At 47.3% G+C, this 22,452-nt stretch overlaps 2 protein-coding genes across 12 annotated transcripts in view; both read left to right on the top strand.

Annotated features, from left to right (window-relative positions):
• Positions 1-22,452, top strand: part of ADAMTSL3 (ADAMTS like 3) — a 372,565-nt gene that overhangs the window by 48,070 nt on the left and 302,043 nt on the right. The gene's annotated exons all lie outside the window — the stretch shown is intronic.
• On the top strand, positions 5,397-8,573 carry LOC142818308 (uncharacterized). The gene is made up of 2 exons (XM_075897126.1): positions 5,397-7,589; positions 7,889-8,573. Exons 1-2 carry the CDS (start codon positions 7,356-7,358, stop codon positions 8,168-8,170), a joined length of 516 nt encoding a protein of 171 aa, XP_075753241.1. The 5' UTR covers positions 5,397-7,355; the 3' UTR covers positions 8,171-8,573.

Here is a 22,452-nt window from a genome sequence, read left to right as displayed (position 1 = left end):
CTGCAGTCATGTGCCCATAGATTAACAAGCAGGATGGTCTGTTTATATTTTCTACAAATTAGTCTGTTCAATCTGTGGCAGTTTGCCAGTGTGGTAAGAAGAAATTCTTTCATCGTATAATGTTGAACATTTAAAGGGCAATTTAACAAATCTTTTAAAAATATTGTAGGTTATCCTGATTTATTCGGCTAAAGTCACTGACAAACTATCCTATTTATAATATATTTTTTCTACAGAGACTATAAAGACCCTTAGAAAATATAACTGAGTAAGAGATAAATAGATTTCCAGGAGAACATGCTGCTAATAATGCTGAAGGGGCTTGATTTATGAGAAGAATTTTGCCAATTATTAGGTTACTAAATAAATAATAAAAAGGTGGTTTCTGTTTGGAAAGGGGCTGAACATATGGTGTGGGAAGGGAAAAAAACCCTCTTCAGAACACTTTAGTTACCTCTGTCTGTGTCTCGCTCACAAGATTTTTAAAACAAGAAAATACACAGGTTTTAATGAAATAGTATTTTCTGTCTCCTTTCCAGACTTTTTACAAGAGATTTCTTCCCTTTTACTGTTTTAAGAGTTGAGGTGCTTTCCACGGAGAGAATTTTCATCCAAGACTTCGAGAAAACCTAAACTTAATCTTTTAAATGAAACTTAGCAAGAAAATAGTCTATGTGAAATTTCACTTTCCCCATCCTCTTTTTCATTCAAAATAACGTGCTCAATTACATTTTCACCGTGCAGCAGATATATACTTTATTTACAATACTTTATTTGAAAAAGATTTACACAAACCAATTTGTTTTCTTCTGTGCAGAGGACAACACAATAAAATTACATGACAGAGTAGTAAAGTGACTTTTATGGAAGATAAAAATCTGTGTTCTAGTTCCAAAGAATATACTTTTTGAACACCTTTTAGAGAAAGTTTTTTCCTCAGATGAGAAATAATAATACTTGATTCTTATATTGCACTTTATCCATAGAGCTGAAAGCGCTTTCAAATTGAGGTAAATATCACTATTCCCATTTTACATTTGAAACTTAGGCTCTATGAATATGTATGGAAATTGTGTGAATGTTTGTTTTTTTTAAGGATAGAATCTAATCCACAATAATTTATTTTCACACTGATATGAAGCGATCTGCTCCAGGGCCAGCCTTTCTCTTGGAAATTACTCTGGGGGAATTGGAACACTTTGTACAATGGGGGTGCTAAAAGCCATTGAACCAAACTGTAAATCTTGGAGATGAGGCAAATCACCGCACGTCAGAGAGTGTGGCATCACCTTCAGCACCTGGGGATGCTTACAACTTACATATTTTTCACCTTTTTTATGTGTCTAGAGTTGAAATGCATTGGGTAACCATTACCAATTACAGCAGTAACGAACATGCCATTTGTTTTATGTAATGTTGTACTACAGAAAATATGTCTACATTTAAGTCCTGATTCTGCACCACTGAAATCATTGGGAACTTTGCTAAGTGAGAGCAGGGTCAACTGAAGCCCCTCATGCCAGTGGTTTAAATATAAGCATTCAGATTTGGCCGGGACAGTCCCCCTTTTAAAGTCCTGTACCTAATATCCTGACTTCTTTGGCAAAACTAGGCATTTGTCCTGTTTGCTTTTGGCAATCTATTGTCAAAAGCAAATGGGGCACATTCCCATGTTTGCCAAAGGGGGAGGGGGCACTTGGAGGAATGTTGAAAGGGGCAAACAGCAAGTCTGGCTGATCTTGTGTCTCTGTTATACCTTGCCCCTCCAGTTGGGGAGCAGTAGGGTATCATATGTCACACAGCAACCCAGTCAGAGGGCAGTGCAATATGGGGCCTGATTCAGAGTCTTCTGACTTGTCGGCCTTGGCCCTGGCTGCAACCTGATTGTTAAGTGCCTGATCGGGTCCTGCAGCATCCTCTTATGCTGGGGTACCGAGTGTGGGATGGCCCTCTGAGCAGTCCCTGGAGTCCCCATCCCATCCTCATGCCCTTCCCATCTACTGCCCTTTGGGTCTGATCCCAGGAGTCCTCTCCAACTCCCACTCAATCCTACCCCATCCTGTTCTTTCCCTTCCCAGTCTGCCTTCCATGATCCATTTCTGTCACCTCTTGGCAGGGATACCATTTAGGGAGGGCAGTGGGGGCACCTGCCTCCCTGAGTTTCATACCACCAACTGTGAGCAATCCCTCTGTTGCTCACTTCCCTCACCAGCTGGCAGTTGCCGGCCCCTATTAACATCTAAAACAGTGACTCTGCATCCTGACCTCTCTTGGGCTGGTCTCTAGAGCAGGGCTACTCAACTTTGGAAGCCCAGGGGGCCACAATGATACTCAGTGCATGCCGAGGGCCGCAACTTAAGTGTGGCTGCATATACATGCAAATATATATGCAAATAGCTTCTTTCACACTGATGGGCATGAATACAAAGATTAAGGCAAGACTACACAACACACAGGCCACATTTAATTCTGATATTAATAAAATGCAATATTTACCGATTTCCACCCATATGACAGGCTATTCAAGGTTTGTGGGCTGAGGAGCGTGTGAAGCCTCTTATCCCTGCCTCGCCAGGGGTACGAAGTGGCTAGAGGGAATTGCCAGCTGTTTCAATCAGGTGGAGGTTCCTTCTGATACTGTGCGCTGCTGGCAGGAGAGGAGACCTCATGCGCTCCCCTGTCCCCAGATCTCGATTGGCCTGAGGGCAGGTAAGTGGCAGGGTGGCCACAGGCAGGATCAACTGGCTTGGCAGGCTGGATCGAGACTGTGGAGATTGTCTTGCCCACCCCAATCTAACACAATGTTCAGAAGCAGCTCAGCTGGGGGAAACAAATGTAAAATTCTAGACTTTATTTATTCTGGAAAAATGAAACAGAGTTGAGAGTTAGGTTGGATTTTAAAACTAAATAATATTTTGGCTAAGCACTACTGAAGCGTTTCAGTGAAATTTTAAATCTTTTAGTCAGACTATATCAAGAGAAAACACAATATAGTTGTTGATAAATATCTAAAAGCTTAATCACTAGAATAATTTTAAAAAGCACAGGAAAAATATTCAAATGCATTTGATCTACAGCCTGCAGCAAACATTCTGCCAAAGGAAATGCATTTATATTTAATCAAGATGAATTTTAAGAAAAATAGGCTTTTTAAAAGCGCCTGAAAGAATGACAGAACCATATTTTTAAAACAAAATCATGTGCAGTGTCTCTCTTCCTTTCTTTCTTTCTTTCTTTCTTTCTTTCTTTCTTTCTTTCTTTCTTCCTTTCTTTCTTTCTTTCTTTCTTTCTTTCTTTCTTTCTTTCTTTCTTTCTTTCTTTCTTTCTTTCTTTCTTTCTTTCTTTCTTTCTTTCAGTTTTGAATAGAACAAATCTAGGGCAGTGGAAAAAAATCACTCTAAGCACTCTGTGTGCTCTGGTTTTGATCTAGCGCCCATTTAAGCCAATGGAAAAGCTCCCATTGTCTTCAATGAGCTTTAGATCAGGCTGTATCTGAGCAGTTGAACTTGTATCAAATGTTGCCTTCTCACAAACATGGATCTGGCTGTAGAACTGGTTCATAGATATTTTCTTAGAAGTAGTGTCCATCTATGGGTAGAAAAATTTTATCTAACGATACCTCACTCTCTTTTCAAAACTAAATGGACTCTGAGAAATAACCCTTGGTAGTCTTTCAGATATCTACACGTGAACTTCTAGAGCCACTGGGACATTTCCCCAGGGCATGTCCTATTTATATTTGGACTAAGGGAGCCTAGAAGGAGTTAGCTGATGAGGGAAAAACATTAGGGCTTCTAGTCTGACGTTTGCTTTCAGCAAAGTCAGAGGGTACATCTACACTAGCTCGTTAGATCGAGCTAGATAGGATAATTAGGGCAAGCAGAGTTGCAAATGAAGCCTGGGATTTAAATATCCTGGGTTTCATTTGCATGTTCCCGGGCTCCGCCATTTTTAAATTCCCCTTAGTCCGAACTCCGTGCCCGCAGCTACACGTGGCACGGAGCAAGTAGTTCGAATTAAAGATCCTAATTCGAACTACCCTTACTCCTCGTGGAATTAGGATCTTTAATTTGAACTACCTGCTCTGTGCCGCGTGTAGCCGCGGGCACAGAGTTCAGACTACGGGGGATTTAAAAATGGTGGTGCCTGGGAACATGCAAATGAAACCCGGGTTATTTAAATCTCGGGCATCATTTGCACCTCCGCTTGCCCTAATTACCCTACCTAGCTCGATCTAATGAGCTAGTGTAGACGTACCCAGAGTGAGTACTAGAGAGAGTTTGGAGAGTCACACACTGGAATACTGTTGATCATGCCACTGACCATCACTGTGGTTTTTATGACCAAGAAATATTTTAGTTTCTGGTATTTTTTTTTAAATGAAAATGCTTGATCTCTGTTACTGCATTCAGCTGATAAAGAAGACTCCTCCATTAATATTTTACTGATATGGACCTATAAATATTAATTGTAGTGGATATTTATAAAGTGAACTTTCAAGGACTTAACTATTAATTAAATCTTATTCAGTATTTTAAATAAGTGGTCTTGTTTTCATAAGTGCAGTACACCTGGCAGCTCTTATGGAAAAATCAGCTCACTTTTTAGGTGCCTAAATGTGGAAGTAATGGACTAAGTTTAGGAGTGCTGTAGTAGTGTGGTGGCCATTCCATCATTCTCCCTTCTGGAAAGGAGTGGTGCAGCTGGTGAGTCCTGCCTCTTTTCCATTCACCCAGATTATAAACAAGTCTAGACAGACTTTTAAATTAAGGAGCACCTCTCTTCTAAGGGTCTTATGTTTATGACTTTTGATAATAAATAAGTAGGCATTCACTAGGAGACATCCGGAGACATCTGTAATTTCTATCTCAGTTCAACTAACGGTCTATTCTGGTTTCTTCTGTTAGGAGATTATTCTTTCCTATTCTTGTAAACAGTCTCTATTTCTGGAACCACTCCTAATATCATTTCTGAGTTACTCTTTTTCAGTCCTTCTTTAAACAGCTTTCCTTTTAGGAGTAGTGCTATACTGATTTAGTCTCTTGGGGTATGTCTACACTGCCACCCTAGTTCGAACTAGGGTGGCTAATGTAGGCATTTGAAGTTGCAAATGAAGCCCGGGATTTAAATATCCCGGGCTTCATTTGCATCTTGCCGGGCACCGCCATTTTTAAATCCCTGTTAGTGTGGACTCCGTGCCCATGGCTACACGCGGCATGGAGTAGGTAGTTCGAATTAGGCTCTCTAATTCAAACTACCGGTACACCTCGTTCCACGAGGAGTAACAGTAGTTCGAATTAGAGAGCCTAATTCGAACTACCTACTCCATGCCGCGTGTAGCCATGGGCACGGAGTCCACACTAAGGGGGATTTTAAAATGGCGGCGCCCGGCAAGATGCAAATGAAGCCCGGGATATTTAAATCCCGGGCTTCATTTGCAACTTCGAATGCCTACATTAGCCATCCTAGTTCGAACTAGGGTAGCAGTGTAGACATACCCTTGTTCTTTCCTTAAACAGGATCTTCCTTTCCACCACTCTCTTCTCTGGAGCTAGGTTCTATTGATAAAACCCTCTATTCCTTCTTAAGCAGGAACCCTTAGCTCTCCTCCCTGGAGCTGAGTTCTGGTGTAGCCCATTTTTTTCCTTCTGCTCACCCCTTTCCTTAATTAGGCTTCAGTGTTCTCACAAGGCCAGCTTTTCTCTGCTGATGTTTCCTCGTGTCTATCCTTCTATGAGAGAGGAGGCAGCCATTGTATTGGTCCCCTTCTTTCAGCTCAACCTCCAGTAGGTTGGGTGAGAGGAGAGTCTTGGTCCTAAGTTGTCAAAGAAACAGTAATAGGATTTCCTCCTGAACACTTCATACTTCTGGGACTGCTTCCCTTCATAGGCTATGTCTACACAGGCGTGATCTTGTGCAAAAACTCTTTAGTGCAAGAGTTCTTGCGTTGAAGTAGTTGTGCAAGAGAGCATCTACACTGGCCGGGACTCATTGTCAGAGAGATGCATTTTTGCGCAAGAGAGCGTCTACATTGGTGGGACGCTCTTGTGCAAAAGCATGAGCCCGGAACCACTTTGGAGAGGGAAAAAGGGCACCAGGCCTTTCCGTGGGTGGGGGCTGGAGCTCCTTTGTGACATGTGCTTAAAGGGATCTCCCTGGACAGCCGTTTCTCTCCTGCTGCTTGCTTTAGTACCTCTTGCAGGGACTGACAGCTGTAGCAGTTCTAGCTGTGGTTGCCCTCTGCCTTGTTGGACACCACAGCTTGTGCCTTAGTGTCATTTGGTGATTTTTTTGCCGTTCGCTCTTTTGTTGTGCCATGGAGCCAGTGGTGGCCTTGTGCCTGCTCTGGCCCCTTCTGGCCATTTTGGAGTGCCTGCAGCTGCTTCTCCATGCTGCTGCACTCGTCGTCCAGGACCTCGAGGCGCAGGTCGCTCTGGACTCCCTCGCCATGGAGGCGGGTGGCGTCCCTGTGGCATCCCCACCCTACCGTGGAGAGGCTATTGTGGAGACTGGACACCAGTACTGCCTGGTGGGACTGATTGGTCCTGGGGCAATGGGAGAATCATAGAATAATAGGACTGGAAGGGACCTCGAGACGTCATCGAGTCCAGCCCCCCGCCCTCAGGGCAGGACCAAGCTCTGTCTACACCATCCCTGACAGATGTCTATCCAACCTGTTCTTAAATATCTCCAGAGAGGGAGACTCCACCACTTCCCTTGGCAATTTATTCCAATATTTGACCACCTTGACAGTTAGGAATTTTTTCCTAATGTCCAATCTAAACCTCCCCTGCTGCACTTTAAGCCCATTACTCCTTGTCCTGTCCTCAGAAACCAAGAGGAACAAATTTTCTCCTTCCTCCTTGTGACACCCTTTAAGATATTTGAAAGCCGCTATCATGTCCCCCCTTAATCTTCTTTTTTTCAAACTAAACAAGCCCAGTTCATGAAGCCTGGCTTCATAGGTCATGTTCTCTAGACCTTTAATCATTCTTGTCGCTCTTCTCTGTACCCTTTCCAATTTCTCCACATCTTTCTTGAAATGTGGCGCCCAGAACTGGACACAGTACTCCAGCTGAGGCCTAACTAGTGCAGAGTAGAGTGGCAGAATGACTTCACGAGTTTTGCTTACAACACACCTGTTGATACAACCTAGAATCATATTTGCTTTTTTTGCAACAGCATCACACTGTTGACTCATATTCAACTTGTGGTCCACTATGACCCCAAGATCCCTTTCCGCCATGCTCCTTCCCAGACAGTCGCTTCCCATCTTGTATGTATGGAACTGATTGTTCCTTCCTAAGTGGAGCACTTTGCATTTCTCTTTATTAAACTTCATCCTGAGAACTGCAATGGCTGACCAGCAATGGCTCTGGAACTTTCGGATGCGAAAGCAGACGTTCCTGGAGTTATGTTCCTGGCTCGCCCCTGCACTCCAGAGAAGCACCACCCGGCTGCGGGCACCCATCCCCGTGGACAAGAGGGTCGCCATTGCCATCTGGAAGCTGGCCACCCCAGACAGCTACCGATCGGTGGCACACCAGCTCGGGATGGGCAGATTGACCGTCGGTGCCGTTGTCACGCAGGTAAGTCCTGGGAAAAGGGGGGGAGAGGGTGCTGCACTCCATGCCCAGGGGTAGGCAAGACTCCAGGCTGGGGCAATGAGGAGAGTGGGGGATGCCCCGTCACCCAGGGGTTTGGGCCATCCCTCCTTTGCACAGGCCTGTTGGTGGGGAGGAAGGGGTGGCCCATGGGGCGAGGGGGCCCTGGTGTGTATGAGGACAGAGGGCATCACGGGGAGGGGGGTGGGAACCCCCCAAGGGAGCATGCACTCACCCTGCCTTATGTGATGTGTTCCCCTGTGTTTTTGTGCACCCTTCTGCAGGTCGTCCATGCCATCAACGACATCCTGTTCCAGCAAGTCATCCGCCTGCAGGACGTGGATGCAACGGTGGCCGGCTTCAGTGTGCTGGGGTTCCCCAACTGTGGGGGAACCCTGGATGCAACCCATATCCCCATCCGTGCCCCGGAGTGTCAAGCGGCCCATTTCATAAACAGTACAGGGTACTTCTCCATCATGCTCCAGGCCCTCGTGGACCACCGTGGCCACTTCACGGACATTTATACGGGCTGGTCCGGCAGGGCACTCGACGCCCGCATTCTATGACACTCCGGCCTGTTTCGCAGGCTGGAGGCGAGCACTTTCTTCCCCCAGCAGGAATTTACTGTTGGGGACGTGCCCATGCCAACATGTATAGTGGGGGACAGGGCTGGCCTTAAGCCGATTCGTCTGAATCGGGCTCCTCACGTAAGGGGGCCCCACGCCCCTGCACCTGGAAGACGCCCGGACGTGACGTCACGCCCGGGATTTTAAAACTGGAAAGTGCCATGCCACCACCGCACATGTGGTTCACAGACCAGCCCCGCAGAAGGTAGGGGAGGGGGAGCGGTTTGTATAGAGGGGAGCGGCGGGGGGGGGGGGGGGGGAAGAGGAAGAGGCTTGTGTGGAGGGGAAGGCACCAAGAGGCAGGGTGAAGGTGAGACACATGCCAGGAGGCCAACTGCAGACAATGAGGAAAAGGGCAGGAGGGGAGGTGTCAGTGGGAGGGGGGATAGGGTGATGCTGGGAGAGGAGAGGAGGGGGGAAGGGCATTGGGGGCTAGAGGGGAAGGTGCTGGGAGAAGGCTTGAAATAAGGGGTGGGCATGAGAAAGGTGGGGATGGAGCAAGACGTGTGAGGGCACAGAGGGGCAGGAGGGGAATGGGGCAGAGGGTGGTGAGAGGGTGGGCATCAGGGAAAAAGAGGGCAGGGGCAGTGAGGGAAGGGGGAGGCACCAGGAAGGTGCAGGGCTAAGGGAAGGTGCAGGTGCCAGGGGATTCTGGGCATGAAGCAAAAGGGCAGACATCTGCAGGGGAGGGACCAGCACCAGAGGAGAGAGGCAGGGCAGGTGTGTAGAGGGAGGTATTAGAAGAGAAGTAACTCACCTGATCAGAGTGGGGCTACTGGAGGAGTGGGCACAGTGAGGAGAGAAGGTGGAGGAGAGCAGGTCGCAGGAGGGCAGTGAGAAGGGCAGGAGTCAGGATAGCAGAGGAGGGTGAGGAGTTGGGGGGCAGCAGGCACCAGAGGAAATGATGGAGCAAGGAGAGGAGACATGGCAGCAGAGAGAAAAGGTAAAGGTTTATAAAACATTTATTAATAACGTGGTATGCTGCCCACGGCCAGTTTGCTTGCGCCCCACGCTGCAGTTTGGGTTTATGTGGGGATCAACACATGGCCGGGAGCCAAAACAAAAGTAGTCAGTGTAATGATCTTCTGTTGATATGTGTTTTAGTAGTTAAATTCTTGGACTGTCATTGCTCATGAAAAGTGCTGTCACATGAGTAGAAATTGGGTAAATATTGCATTTTATTAGTATCAGCAGTTCGAATTGGGACCCACACTTCCTAAAGCAGGCTCTGATGGGGGACGCGGCCAACCCCCTGCTGCCCTGGTAGATATGGCCGTACACAGGGTGGACAGATCACGACTGGGCCCGATTCAACGACCGCCTCAACCGGGCCTGCAACCAGGTTGAGTGCTCCTTCGGCCGTCTGAAAGCCCAGTTTTGTTGTTTGCCCACCCGTCTTGAGATGGGTGAGCGGAAAATCCCTGAGGTAGTGGCCGCGTGCTGTGTGCTCCACAACATCGTGGAGCAGAAGGGGGAGGCCTTCCTCTTTGGCATGGATAACAGGCGAGGGCCAGGCCTTCAAACAGCCCCACACAGCTGCCAGGTGCACCCTGATGGGGTGCGTATATAGGAGGCCCTGATGGAGATGTTCTCCCAGGCCCCACAGTAGGGTCGCCTCTGTCTCCTTTCACATCTGCCTCCCATCTCCAACCCTTCCCTCCCGCCCTCCCCTTACCTCCCAATAAACAACACAGTTTTTTGTGGAAAACAACGCATTGAACTTTTTATTTACAATGGGGACGTAGGGTGGGAGGAGGGAAAGAGCTCTGAACTGGGAGGGGGAGAAGGGAGCTACTGCTGGGAAGGGTGGCCCCTGCGACCGCCTCTGTGGGGGCGGACAACTGCATGGCGTTCAGGCCGCATCGGGGCAGGCAGAATGGGGAGGTGGGTAGGTTGGGGTGCATCAGGAGGGGGCATGGTGGGAGCAGGAGGGGCAGCAGGAGGGGGCACGGGCATTGGCATGGGAGGGATGGCAGGTGCATGGGGCAATGCCATCCCATAGTGCACAGGGTGCCTGATGTGCGTGGTGAGGGTGGTGACAGCATCACACATGCGGTCACACTGAGCCTGGAAGCGCCCCCAGGCCTGCTGGTGCCCTCCAGGTCAGCATCAACCCGTCGTGTGATGGCCGCCTCGATCCTTTCGATGGCCTGTACGTGGCGCCGGAGGAGTTGGTCCCACTGCCAGACCTGCCGGCTTGGTGCCTGGGCAGTTGGGGGTGCTGCCGCTGTTGCAGGGCTAGAGGATCCCTCAGTCCTGGCTGGTCCCACTGCAGGGAACAGGGGAAAGGATGGGTCAGTCAGGTAGCCCTGGCCACCGTCCCCACACCCCATGCCCTCCGCCCTGAGCCCAGGTGACATCGCAGTACTGTGGCTTGGGACCACTCGGTCGCCCCCTGTGTTGTATGTTTGCATACAGGACCACCCCCGGAGTAGGGTGCTCCTGCATGTATTGTAACCACCGGTCTGTGTCCTGGCCCCTTGAGATGTGTTGTGTTAACCTGTGGAACTCCCTGCCGTGGAGGCTGTGATGCTTTGGACTAATCAATGGTGTTTGACAGGGATCAAGATGAATCCTCACACAGTGCCTGAGAGCACATATGGCAGACGTGGTCTGGGCTCTCAGATTCCCATCATGTGGATGTCTCTTGGACGGAACCAGGGGTGACTGGGGAGTGTACCATCCTTGCAGCGAAACTCAGGTGGCCCTAGGACCGGGCTGAGTGCTTCCACCTCTCCCCCTCCTGCTAGCCCTCGCACACGTAGCCCAGGGACATGTGTGGCCACAGTGTGGGACTTCCCTCGGGGGGCCAGCCAAGGCGCCGGGAGCAAGCGAGAGGCTCAGTGGGGGCCACGCTCACAGGGCTGTGTCGCTGCTTTTTTCCCAGGAGCAGCTGGCTGTGTCGCGCAGCCAGGCATGACAGTGTCCTGTCTGTGTGTTGTACTCTTCGGGACGGGTGGGCTCTGGCCTGAGCCCCTGGGGCCTTGGCTGATTCCAGCCGGCATCCACCCTTCCCCCCGGTCCGGATATGTGCGAGCAGCACCGTCCCAGGCGTGCCCTGGAGCTGCCTGCCGCGGCCACATGCCGGTTGGTCACCAGGCTGCACGTGATTGCACATGCTGCATACTGGTACACAGCGTGCAGCTCACACTGCTTGAGTGACGCTCCCTCCTCCTCCATCCTGGGCACCTGGCTCCCCCCCCCCCCGCCCTTGTTAGTGCAAAATGCAACACTCACCAGTGGATCCTTCCCCGGCCTCCGATGACACATGGGAGACGTCCGGGCTGCCTGACAGCATTTCCAGCTGCAGGATGACAGTGTTCCCCTGGTCATCCTTGTCCTCCTCTGACCCGGTGGGCAGCTCCGCCTCGTCCCCTGCCTCACTATGCCTGGTGACGGGGGCGGGGTGGGGGTGCCTGCTGGTGTCCATGGGCACTGAGGGTCCGTGGGGTGCCACCTTGCCCAGGATGGCATGGAGGCACTCATAATGGGGGCAACTGTCAGCTCCTGCCCTCTGGCCCTTGCTGGCCCGGACATAGCCCAGGCGCAGCTCCTTTACTTTAGCCCGGATCTGTTCGAGCATCCGGACTGGATGGCCCTGGTGGGAGAGCACCTGGGCCATGCAGCGGAATATGTCCGCATTCCTCCGATGGGCACAGGGTTCATGGAGGGCCTCTTCATCAGCCTAGTGATCCAGCAGGGCCTCAATCTCCACAGGGGCCAGGAAGGGGCACACCTCTTTGTGCCCCTTGGGACCTCCTGTGCTGGGGGTGCAGGTTGCTGCTGCCCCCCTGGAGCGACCATCCTGGGTGGTGCTGGTGGCTGAAGGAGCAGAGCTCTGTGGCAGAGCTTGATGGCAGAGTGCTTCTGCCTCGTGGCCTCTGCAGGCTGCCTGTGCCTTTAAGGGGTTTCGGGATACCAGGAAGTCTGGAGCGGTGACTGCGCATATGGAGTGTCCAAGTGGTTAACTAGGGCTTTTTTCCGTTTGGACGGCTCTTGCGCAAAATCCCTTGGCTACCTGTTTACATTGGCCTCTTGCACAAGAACAGTTGTGCAAAAGGGCTTATTCCTGAGTGGGAGCATCAGAGTTCTGGCGCAAGAAGCCTTGATTTCGTACATTAGAATGTCAGTTTACTTGCGCAAGAACACGCAGCCAGTGTAGACAGGCAGCAAGTTTTTGGGCAAGAGCAGCCACTTTTGCGCAAGATCGCGCCAGTGTAGACACAGCCTTACAGTGTCTCTTTGGAGACAGGTTCTTATTTGTGTGTGTGTGTGTGTGTGTGTGTGTGTGTGTGTGTGTGTGTGTGTATACACACACACACACACACACACACACACACACACACACACACACACCTTTTAGCCTCTTAAATGGCCATGCTACGTGACTGGGTGGATTGACCATTAAGACCCACTATGCATAAGAGACATCACCCCATCAAACCTATTTTTGAAAATATTGGCCCTGACACATATCTAGCTTTAGTCATGATTACTTTGATATCTTATCATAATTAATAATCATAGAAATATTGTGAAACTGCAGATCATTAGTGTAATTTTTCTTTATTTATATGATACCTCACAACTGGATGATTTATGATACAGTTTAGCAATGTAGCACACCCAAAGTTTTTGTGCTAGATTCCTTGAAAGTGCATTAATATTAGCTGCTCCTTAGCTGGCATATTTCTTCTCTAGGGCACAAATCATATGCTACAACAGTTTAACAAACTGGAAGATATTTAACTTCAAGAATCAAATCAAAAGGTGCACACTTTTTTGGTATATGATTGGACTTGCAGTGTATAGTAATCTGACAAACATGTATTTTCAAGTCAATAAGAATGTGATTCTGTTTTTTTTTCTGTTTGCCATCTGATCATTTGTCCTTTCTTGGGAAAAAAAATTCTTTGGACTCATTTTGCAGACTAATAATTTTTCTAAGTTATCCTTTCTAGCCACTGCCAGTTCAAGGCTCATTAAGCTACAGGGAACTTGCTGCTTTCTCTTAGGCTCTTGTTTTATCATAGAATTAGAGATGGAAGAGACATCTAGTTCTTTCCCTTGTTAATGAAAGATTATTTCCTACTGCACATTTTCTAGTGTTTGAGGCCATGATTCAGCAAAGTACTTCTTTATACATAAGTATTTTGCTGGCTCAGGGCCTCACTGCTATTTCAGTTGTAGACTGAATATGCTGTGTGTCTTTGCCCTCACATGTAGAGGATTAAACCATTGCCAAGAGAGTGCTGGGAAATATTTTTCTTTTATGGCATAGATCTTGGGGCTTTTTAACCTTCATTTGGAACACTGAACACCAGTTACCTATTAGACTCAGAGGGGTGTTAATGTGCATTAACACCCTTGCATGAAGGTGAGAGACGGGTGAATGTTGATGAAGCTCCCTCTATTCTGTTGCCTTTTTTTTTGTTCTTAAGTATGCTGTCCCCCTATGGTGTATCCATAGCTGAATATTATATAATCAACTTATACAATATGTGGTATAGTAGTGCTTTGAATTTGTGGTCTTCTGATTAGATCAAGATACTGGAAAGCAGGAGTATCTTGGATCTAATGATGCCTGAACCACGTAATGACTCTTTTTTGGCAAGTCACATGGTTTCCTTGTGCTTCGGTCAACCCAAATATAAATTAGGTAAATGCCAGGGCCTCTTTGAAAGTCTGATGCTACTTTTGAACTGAGCTTTTCTTGGAAAATATTGTTAACTTGTGTAATTGTGTATACTATATCTTGGTTTCCCTAACTTTTGAAGCTGCTCATGGGTGGCCAGTAATGTAGGCAAGGGAAGGCACAGCCTTCCTAAAATTGTCTACATGTCCTGGCTGCCTGGGAAGGCTGGGTGTACGGTATGACAGCCCGGCTCCCTGGCTGCCAGGGAGGGTTGGGGCTGGGGTTGGGGCTGGGGCTGCAGCATGGCAGCCCTGGCTCTCCATATGGCCAGGAAGGATCAGGCTGAGGGTGGGCGGGGCTTGACTCCAGGGCAGGGTCTTGAGCAGAAGGGGCGGGACTGGGACTTGCCTTCCCAAGCTGAGTCTTCACTGGCTGTCCATGGAGCTACTAACCTTCTTCTGGACTAAGAAGTATTTTGCCACACTCGAATCTCTAACCTCAAGCTCAAGCAGGTTATTTGTTGTAATCACACCAGATATAATTAACTATATATATTGTCAAGGCTGTTCCCCACTCTGCTATTTCAAGTGCAGAAGGTGAGGGCCAGCATGAGACTTTAAAAATACCTTTTTGCTAAAAGCTTGTGTTAAAACTCCATGAGGTCATAGATTTCCTGGCCTTAGATTAGTATTGCTGACATCCCTCAAGTACAAAAACCTTTTGAGAGCCCAGAAGTACCTTTCTGTGGGTTCTTTAAAGCTCTTTAAACCTCCCTCTGGAGAGAGCATGAAAAACTGTAATTTTTCCAAGTAGTATGGCTTGCAGACTTAGGCATGTACACATAGAACCTCCTGCTTTCTAGGACACTGGAATAAAAAAGTAGGGATGTTAACTATCGTGTAATTGTGTAAACATGTAATGGCTGGAAATTTTAGCAGTTACGTGTTTATATGCACGTGGGGGCAGACAGAAGCCAGCACCTCACAAGCACCAGCTCCCACTTTCCTCTCCCTGCTGCCTCTGATAAAGAGGCAGCAGCGTTGGGGGCAGGCAGCTTCGTGGGAGCCAATATGCATGAGAGCTGGCTTGAAAGCCGCTTCCTGCATGTACCAACTCCTGCCTTCCCCCCTCACCTCACACACTGCTTCCTGTCTAAGGCAGCCAGCTCTCCGCGCATACTGGCTCTGTTGAGCCACATGCTCCCTTTCCTCCTCCCCCATGCTGGTGCCTCTGATATAGAGGCTGCAAGGGGGGGAGTGCGCTTAGTCATTAAGGTTAACTGACAAGCCTAGGCTTATTGATTAATTGTGTAAACGATTACACACATCCCTATCAACAAAACAAAGAAAACATACTTGGTTGCTAGAGAACAACAACAAAAAGATTAAAACACAGAGGATTGCTCCTCTGGAATTCAGTTGGGAAAGTTACAGTGTGAGTGGGGTAGTTAGATATGTTCAGAATAGTGACGTGTGACAAACACCAAAATAAAGAAAATAACCTGATTGTATCTGACTAAACATTCTCTGTTCTGCTCTCATGTCCATTGTTCCAAGATTTAGTCCTTCCGTATACATGGATGTCAATGGATACTCCATGCCTGGGTCCCTGTCTTAATTCATGTCACATTGGTTCTCCTCTAGTCACACACTAACAGGAACAGGAAGAGCTTGGCTTCCAATTCAAGCTCACACACTGTTTCCATTGGCTCTCGTGGCCTCCTGCCAATTCATTTCCTGCTTCCCTAGCATTCATGGGGATTCTGTCTGTGATTTAACCCTTACAGGCAAGACACTTAGGGTTAAGTCTTAAGATTTTAGTTAACTCAATGTCTGAAATGTCCAGAAAACCCATCCATTCAACACATATGTCAAGCAGAAAACTTGAATTACTAAGATGGTACAAAATTTGAGCAGAGGCAGGGAAGTATAAATTATGTATTCCCTTGTGTGAGTTTGGGTGAATCTGACTTTTGGTCTCCAAATTGGCCTTTGTTTTTAAGCATTTAATAAGCTCCAGGAAAATGTATAGTATTTTATCTTTGAAATTTTTTAAAACCTGTTTTGATTTTTCTCATTATCTTTTCATCATTATGTAGTTCAGTTTGCTTTGAGCAGAGTATGTCTTTTCTTAGCTAACATACCACATAGGCTTAGAAGGGTAATAGCTGATTTATCTTAAGTTTGTATGACGGGCAAATGCACTATTAATGAGCGTTTAGCTCTTAGAAACCTGTGCTAAAGGTCTAGAACTTGTCACCATACTCATGTCATAAGCAATGAAAGAATTCAGTGAGTTGTGCTCAAGTCATTTTGAGGTTTTTTTTAACCTCCATTTTCTCATCTTCTTGACCTTTCATCCATAAGAATTAACAGAAGTTAAATCCTAGTGCTCCTATGTTGATCCCAAGCCTCAAACTAATATCAGAAGACATGTTTATATATACATATGAAACAATTACTTTAGATGTTCAGTGTTTATAGTAAAATAGAATGGAGGCATGTTACGTAATGTTCAGTTGAACTTTGTAATAACCTTCTTCATTTATTTGAGAGAGACGTCCTTGTGGGTGCTCCACAGCAGATGTTGTGTGTCCCAGCACCATTGACTGGAGTCTTTACAGCAGTGCCCGGGGAGCCACACGAGTGGTGCCCACGCTGCATGGATCCAGCATGCTATGACTGCACATGTGCGGCCCCCCTCTCCCTTGAGTTCCTTCTTACCGTCCTGCCTTGAGATGGAGCTCAGCAGTGCACTTACTGTCAATAGATCCTGTAGATAAGTAATTTGTTCTTACTTCTTTACTTAGTTGACTTTTTGTTCAATCCAAGTTCTCTCTCTGCCCTTAAAAAAAAAAAAAGTTCTCGATTGCTGTTGGATTTAGTTAAGTTTCAGTTTGTTATGCTCAGTTCGCTGGGATTCAAACGTTGCTCTGTCTGTAGTGATGCTACGTCTGTATTAGACGGACACTCATTGCTTCAGATGTTTATCTATTTCTCCCCTTTCTTTAAATCTTCTTGATAGGTATAGTAAACTCTTGCCTAGCCCATATGTCCTGCTTTAATGTCCATCTGACATTTATTTTAAATTTATTTGTAAAATATTTTATGTGATTGCTGTTTTTATTATGCTTGCCTACCTATATTGTCACATACCCCCTTTCCACTTCATTATAGTAATGCTTAAGGACAGCATAAAATCTGGTTTAAAATGACTGTTTTAAAACTTAAATACGTTTTTAATTCAACTGACGTTTAATTTGAAGCTAATAGTTTAATACTATCTTTTAAGTGTACTAAGAACACTAGAATGGTGTATAATTGTTTTCTGAAAGTAGAGGCACTTCAAATCTTCAGCTTTCATTTAAGTAATGAGTTTACTGCAGACTAGCCAAGTCATTAAAATTGACTAAAAATGTGACGATCTCTCACAAAGTTCTGAAATTTGAATTATATCTAAGCAAAACATTCATAATAATAAAAGCTTCACAAAGAACTCTGAAACATCCCACACTGGAAAAAATGACCCAAGGAATAAAACAGGATTTATTTATTCAAATAAATAAAGTGGAAGAATGATTGCTATTGGGGCTGTTCAAATATTATTTGTAAAACTGGTAGAAAAAATTCTAATTTTGATTATTTTGATGAAGTGTTTTGTGTTTTTTGATTAGCTGTATTTGACTTTGAGACTTTTCTTGAAATTCTTTTGAAAGCTATTAATTTTTGTGTGTGTTTTTGAGAGAACGCACTCAATTGTATCTCAGTATTGGCTTGCCATTGCAACCGACTCATATTAGATGCTAGTATAGAATTTTTTTTTAATCCAAATCTTTGCTATATATCTGTCCTTCAGTTCTATTGGATTCTTAGTTCAGCAAACTAGTTTCCACTGTAATCCCCACATTTAACTTTCTAAAACACTTACCACTTTGAAATTTTCCATGATGGTGGCCAGAGTTTGTGTGCCTTAATCTAGTAAGTAGTCTTGTATTTCACCCAGTGGCTAATTTAGCTTTTGACACTTAAATAAATGTGTGAGACACACATATCAATTTCTCTTCTATCACTTAATTGTTATTTCAGCTTCAAATGTTGGCATTTATATATCCAAGCTTAATGATATATATCTGAATGCTTTGCAGTTTAAATATTTACCTCATGAAGATGGGAAACACAAGTTAGTTAATCACTGCATATCTTTCTTGCAAACTTGTTTATGAGAAATTAAGCAACAGTATGTTATAGAACTTCTTCTGGGAAGTGTGGTGGAATAATTTGAATTCTCTTCTATGAGCTCAGTAATCAAACTGTTAGCGATTCATAACATCAACACTTAGCACAGTTCACTTTCAAAATATTGTACAGATATAAATTAACCTTCGCAACACTGTTGTAGAGTAGGTCAGTGACTGTTATCCACAGTTTAAACTTGGGGAAATGTAGGTAGAAATAAGTAATTTGTCCAAGAGCACTGTTCTTAGCTACCAATACTTTGCTCACATCACTAGATCACACTCTTCTAATTTATTCCTATTTTCTCGTATAAGGCCTGATTCATAGCTCATTGAAATCAATGGAAAATCTCCCAGCAACTTCAAAAGATTCAGGATCAGTGTCATACTAAACATGTCAAGACTGTGAAGTTCTTTGGGCATATTGGGGCTAGAACCTCCAAACATAGCTGTCTTGACAGAAGCATTACTGAAAACTGTGCTTATTTGCGTGATGGACTTTCGGGTACGGATGTTAAATATCGGCTAATTGAATAATCTAGTAATATCATGAATTCTTATCGGTTAGTCGACTAGTCTATAGTCCCTGAGGGTGAAGCCTGCAGCCAGCGTGCTCCAGCCTCACTCCCGATGAGTCCCCTGTCATGCCAGGTGACAGTTGGTCCACAAGGGGAGCCAGTTTAAAAACCAGCTCCCCTCGTGGAATGGCTGCCTGTTGCCCTGTGCTATTATCTCTGCTAAAGAGGCAGCAACGTGAGGTGGCAGAAGCTCCTGTCTGGAGGGTGTAGGGGGGTTGAACTCCCAGACCCGGCATGAGCCGGAACTGAGCTGGGCTGCCCATCCACCCAGCTCCTAATATGCTTTAAATGCAGAGCAGCAGCGGGGGAAGTCACAAGCCAGGACTGAGCTGGGCTGCTGGCCACCTGCTAAAAAATTTCCTGGCAAGTGGGAGTGGGGACTAGGAAATGCATGTAGTCTATAATATTAAGCTATAAGCTTTTGCTTATCTGTTAATCGATTAATTGACTACACTATTACATCCCTATTTTGGGGGGGACACTGTGATGAATGTGACCAGCTAACACAGGGGTGGGCAATAATTTTTGTCCAGGGCCACTTCAAAATTTTTTGAAGTAGCCCTGGGCCATTCCGGAAGGGACGGGGCCTAAATAGGAAGGGGTGGGGCTACTCCACTCCCAGACCATGATTGGTCTGGGGGTGGAGGAGCCCCTTTACCCCCCCCTTCCCACTAGGCACCCATGTCCTGGAAGAGGCTTGGCATGCTTCCCCACCCTCAGGCCAATCAGGTCCTGGGACTGGGGGAGTGCCCGAACCCTCCTCCCGCCCTGCGAGGAGCACGCTGAAGTGCCATGGGCTGCTCGCAGGGCTACTCGCAGAGCCAGGGCAGGGCGAAGGAAGCTTCACGCAGCTCCCCACACCCCCAGGCCCTGATTGGCCTGAGGGTGGAGGAGCACACAAAGCCTCCTCCCCTCTCCCCCCCGCCACACCCCTGTGAGCAGCGCGCAGTGCTTCCAAGCGCTGCGTGCTGCTCACAGGGTGGGAGGAGCGTTTGCACGCCCTCTGCCCCCAGACAGTTAAGGCCTGGGTGCGGTGGAGCGCCCAAAGCCTTCTCCATTCTGCTCCAATTAAGGCCTGGGGGCGGAGGCAGAGTGGAGAAGGCTTAGAGTGCTCCTCTGCCCCCAAGCCCTTATTGGCTTGGGGGCGGGGGAGCAGAAGAGCCTCTGCAAGTTGGAGCCACTTGCTTGGTGGGCTGGATCTGGCCCATGGAGACCCATTTGCCCACCCCATAGCTAACATCTACACCGTCATGGCTTGCCCTATTCAGGGCCAGCTCTAGGCACCAGCAAATCAAGCATGTGGTTGGGGCGGCACATTTCCAGGGGCTGCATTTCCAGGTAAGTAGCCACCCCTGGCAATGCCTGGCCCCACCGATTTTAAAGGGCTGCAGGAGCTCGGCTCTGGCTGCGTGTTCCTGGGAGTTGGCAGTGGGGCGTGGCGTGGCCAGGCTCCACCCCGCTGGCTCCAGTCCTGCTACGGTCCCAGCCCCCTTCGCTGGCGAGAGACCGCTCCTGCCCTGTGCCCCTCTGTCTCCGCGCCACCTGTTCCCTGCTCCCCGCACCCTGCTCCCCTGAACCCCGGTCCCCCTGCTCTCCCTGTTCCCTATGACTCTCTGGCTCTGCACTGCCCTTGCACCCTGCACCCTGCTCCCCCCAATCCCTGCACCCCTCTGGCTCTGTCCCCACTCTGCACCCCGCAGCCCCTTTTCACTGCACCCCTCTGGGTCTGTGCCCCCCATTCCCCGCACTGCCCCTGGACTCCGATCCTTCTGCCCCTCCCGTTCCCCACATCCCATTCCCGTGCCTCCCCTGCACCCCCCAATCCATGTGTCCCTCTGGCTCTGTGCCTCCCGTTTCCCTTGCCACTCCTCTACCCCCACACTGTTCCTGCACCTCTCTGGCTCTGTGCACCCCAGCACCCCAGTCCCCCTGCTTCTCCCGGTCCCTGTGCACCTCTGGCTCTGCACCTTCCATTCCCCACGGTGAACCCTGCTCCCCCTTTTCCCCACGCCCCTCTGGCTGGACAGGGCAGGGAAAAGTCTGTTGTGACCCAGCAGCGAGTTAAAGGGGAGGAGGAGGAGTTTACTTGAAGCGCCTTTGCCTTTATGGAAAAAAATAATTAAAATTATATTTGCTATTTATAGGGCAAAAATGCTGGGACAAAAATGAAAACAAAACAAAAAAAAATCCATTGCAAAGTGCAAACGTGTAAAAGCCAATTAAAAAAAAGGTTGGGGGGTGGCCACTTTTTTTTTTGCGTGGGGCAGCAAAAAAACTAGAGCCGGCCCTTGCCCTGTTTACCTGAGATATGAAGCCCTGTTTAAAATCCTGTTTGCTAATGCAATTTATAGACATGCTGTTTTCAAACAATTTTTAGACATATGATTCCTTAATTTAGTTGTTTTAAATTAACTTAGCACTCCTGATACATGAGCCCAGGCAACTGTCATCCCCTCTTCACTGCTGAATGGGTTCATGGAAGGCATTGTCTGGCCATACTGGAATAAGGAAAGGAGACATTGACATGGGTTTAATCAGGCTGCAACATTATTAGTAGATGCCTGGAACTACCTGATAGCTAACCATGTACGGTGCAGGGCTGTTACCATTTCTCTCTCTTTTTCTGTCCCAGTCCTTCCAGCAAATCTATTGCCAGGACCTTATCATCCACTCCTGCCTCATGGGAGAAGTAAGAGGGGCTATAAGAATAGGGGGTGGCTCCCTCCTGTATCAGTCATAGGAGCCCCAACTGCCCCCCATTTGAACCTTATAACAAACACCTCTTTTAAAGTCCTTTTCCAAGCCATTTAACCAGTCACTGTACATCTTTCCTCTGTGGTACATGCACTGGACTTTCCTCCTACACTTAAATAATGAGTTGCAACATATATGGGCTACTCTATATATGCCATGCATTTAAAAAAAACATCCTGAAACCTACTGTGGAGAAGGTGGAAAAAAAACCCAGCTGCACCCAAGCCAAGATGTTGGTAAGGGAAAAATTCCTTTCTAGCCCCCCTAAATAGGGATAGTTAGTGTAATGTCCACAGCAGGTGTTGGCCCAACCTAGTATTTTACTACTGAAAAAATGGGAGGGAGGTGGGTCCTGCCTCACTCTGGAACCTTCCCCATCCTGATCTGTGTTCTCTTAAAACCTGGCATTCCCAGGTGATGAGTCAGTGACTCATTGCCCCTTTTTACAGCAGTTTTTGTTCTCCCCACCCCAGCCATAAAGCACAGTTGCCTTCATTCAACCAGGCCAGAAACCCTCTCACCCATCACTTAAAGGTGCAAGTGGTCATGGTCATACGGAAGGGAGAAAAGACATCAACATGGGTTTAATAAGGCTACAAATTTATTATTAAATGTCTGAGACTACCTGGCAGCTAACAGCGTAGGTGCAAGTAACCTGCATCTTTATTCCATAATTACTTGGGGCAGAGGGCTTTTACCAGCCCTGCCCCTCCCTGTTCCATCCCTGTCCCTCCAGCAAATGCATTGCTGGGACCACATCTGTGGTGAGGGGCTTATACTTGCTCCTCCTGTAGCAGTGCAGGGCAGTCAGTAGCAATGTACTGTTCTTCATACCATTTTGCTAATGATGGGGTCACTGCTATGAGACAGTGTGCATTGCTATGAGACCAGTTCCAATCTTCAGCCTCTTTGTAAGGGGTCATGTCTCTCTCCCATTCAGTCCAGAGAATTAGTGTTCAAGTTGTGTGGAACATTTTTGAATGTTGTAGACCATTATTATATGCTGAATGCATGTTTCTGA

This window comes from Pelodiscus sinensis, chromosome 14 (genome assembly GCF_049634645.1).
Source record: "Pelodiscus sinensis isolate JC-2024 chromosome 14, ASM4963464v1, whole genome shotgun sequence".
NCBI lineage: Eukaryota > Metazoa > Chordata > Testudines > Trionychidae > Pelodiscus > Pelodiscus sinensis.
The sequence above is the reverse complement of the archived record's forward strand: the minus strand, read 5'-3'. Positions and strand labels throughout refer to the sequence as shown.